This window comes from Aquarana catesbeiana, linkage group LG03 (assembly GCF_042186555.1).
Source record: "Aquarana catesbeiana isolate 2022-GZ linkage group LG03, ASM4218655v1, whole genome shotgun sequence".
In the NCBI taxonomy this organism is placed as follows: domain Eukaryota; kingdom Metazoa; phylum Chordata; class Amphibia; order Anura; family Ranidae; genus Aquarana; species Aquarana catesbeiana.
The window spans coordinates 695251961-695254449 of record NC_133326.1 but is presented as its reverse complement, the minus strand read 5'-3'; the positions used below and the strand labels follow the sequence as shown (position 1 = coordinate 695254449).

General features: G+C 42.3%; 1 protein-coding gene across 1 annotated transcript; it reads left to right on the top strand.

The window, feature by feature from the left end:
- Positions 1-257: 257 nt before the first annotated feature.
- On the top strand, positions 258-1010 carry LOC141134253 (olfactory receptor 5G25-like). The gene has a single exon (XM_073623830.1). It carries the CDS (start codon positions 258-260, stop codon positions 1008-1010), a length of 753 nt encoding a protein of 250 aa, XP_073479931.1.
- Positions 1011-2489: the final 1479 nt, after the last annotated feature.

Genomic DNA, 2489 nt, shown 5'->3' with positions numbered 1-2489 from the left:
AATGTCAGACTAAATATTTTTGTTTTGCCATGCATAGTAGATTTCCCTATGCTTACCATCTAAACTATTATGCATTTTTATCTTAGCAGGTCGGCTATCACAATAACATCACCTATATTGTACTAACAGGTTTCCCCAATATAAAAAGCATACAAATTCCATTTTTCTTGGTTCTGTTTTTCATATATTGTGTTACTATTTCTGGAAATCTTTTCATTGTGATTTGATATCATCTGAGTAAAACACTTCAGTCTCCCATGTACCTCTTCATCACCCAACTATCATTGCTTGATATAATTCTGTCCACAGATATTCTTCCTAACTTTCTTTATATCATCTTACGTGATGGATGTACCATGTCTCTTGCTGGATGTATCATCCAGTTCTCCTTCTTTGCACATGCTGAAGTCTCAGAGTGTTTTCTACTGACTATGATGTCCTATGACAGGTATTTGGCCATCTGTAAGCCCCTGCATTACAACTCTATAATGAACCAGTCAATTTGCATAAAATCAGTGATTATCATATGGATACTGAGCTTCAAAATTACATTGATTGATTCCATATCTTTGTGCAGTTTATACTACTGTAACCCAAACATCATTCATCACTTCTTCTGTGACTATGAACCTATACTTGAGCTTTCCTGCTCCGATACTTCATGGATCCATAATCAGACCTATGTAGTAGGTTTCATTGGTATCGTAGCACCTTTTATGTTAATTGTTATATCATATATCTATATTGTTTTAACTATCCTCAAAATTAAATCAATTACAGGAAGACAAAAAGCCTTCACCACCTGTAGCTCTCACTTGACCGTAGTGTGCATCTTTTACGGGACTCTATTCGCTGTGTATTTGTTTCCAACAAAAGGACAACTAGATATTCTGAACAAGGTCCTCTCTCTCTTTTACACTCTAATGACTCCATTGCTTAATCCAATCATATACACATTCAGGAACAAGGATTTTAAAAAAGCTTCTGAAAAAATAAAATTATTTTTTTAAATTAGAAATGCAAATGTGTTTGGCGCATGTGTGGCTTTTCAAGATGGCGGACACATGATCCGTGAGCTCCGGTCCCGCTCTGTGATCCGCAGCTCCTGCACAGCTTCAACAGCAGCCAATTGCAATGGGGGTAAGCTATCACGACTCCTCAGACCTCCTAGCACTACATGGGAAAAATTAGGGACCAGCGATCCTACTACTGAGCCACACAAACACAGTGGCCCTCCTCCACTAAGAATCGCTATCTGACTAGGCCCCAATCCCCGGTCTCAATTTCACAAGGAGACCCGGAAGAATACATCAGTACCCTGATGGCGGAGGATGGTTCTCAGAAGGCTCTCCCTCCACATATCCCCCCTTCTCCTCAGCCTGTATTACCACCTGAGATGCTGGATCTTAAACTCCAGGCTCTGGCCCAACAACTCACCAGGTGCATTGCCCAGGAGATGGAAGATCTCCAGAGAACTTAGGGGTGAGATAGACCTACTGGGTGAGTGCACAGCTACCTTGGAAACGAAGTTTCATGAAATATTGCACTATGTTCAGGCTCTAGAAGAGGAGAATGCCTTCCTTAAAAATTCTGTATCCCAGCTCCAGCAAGAGGACCTGGAGAACAGGGATCGGCGCTAAAACCTCAGAATCCGTGGCGTCCTGGAACAAGTGGTTGACAATAATATCAGGCCCTACCTCCTGGGCCTATTCAACATCCTGGCACCTGACATCGTGGACATAGACTGGCGCCTTGACCGGGCCCATAGGTCCTTGGCCCCCAAACCCCCTGCGGGGACCAGACTGTGTGACATATTGGTAAGGTTCCACTACTATGAAAGCAAAGAGGTGCTCACTTTAGCCACTCACAACTGATCCAGTATTGAAAACAAGGGAGATAGGGTGACAGGAGGCGGAGCCTAGCGGAGCAGACATGCATTGTTAGAGCTCCACACCGCTGAGGAGAGAAGAGAAGGACAAAGCGGAGCCTGCAGGCTCAAAAGGTATCCATTTGAACCTTTTTGCCCCAGGGAACAAACTGTGAAAGTTTGGGCAGGAAATATGGTACTGGGAGGAAACCGTGGCAGAAATAAAAATCACCTCACAAAGAGCTCACAGGCATTCACTGCAACTAAGGCAGCTCCAGTCACCTCACAAGATACAGCATCAGGGAGCTCTCACAGACAGAAGATGTCACAGCAAGACTCTCCATTTGAGTCAGATACAGAACAAATCCTCTCACAAACTTCTCCACAAGCCTCCTCAGTATCCCCAGTAATATTATTACAATTTGAAAAGATGCTTCATAAGGCTTTAAAACAAACCTCAGACCAAATAACAAAAAGCCTAACCAAAGAAATAAGAGAGCTGGGAAACCGCACCGCAGCCTTAGAAATAAAAAATGGATGAAATTAAAATTACAACCCAAGAAAATATAACAGAATTGGAACAATTAAAAAAAGAGAATTTAATACTTCAAACTAAGCTCGA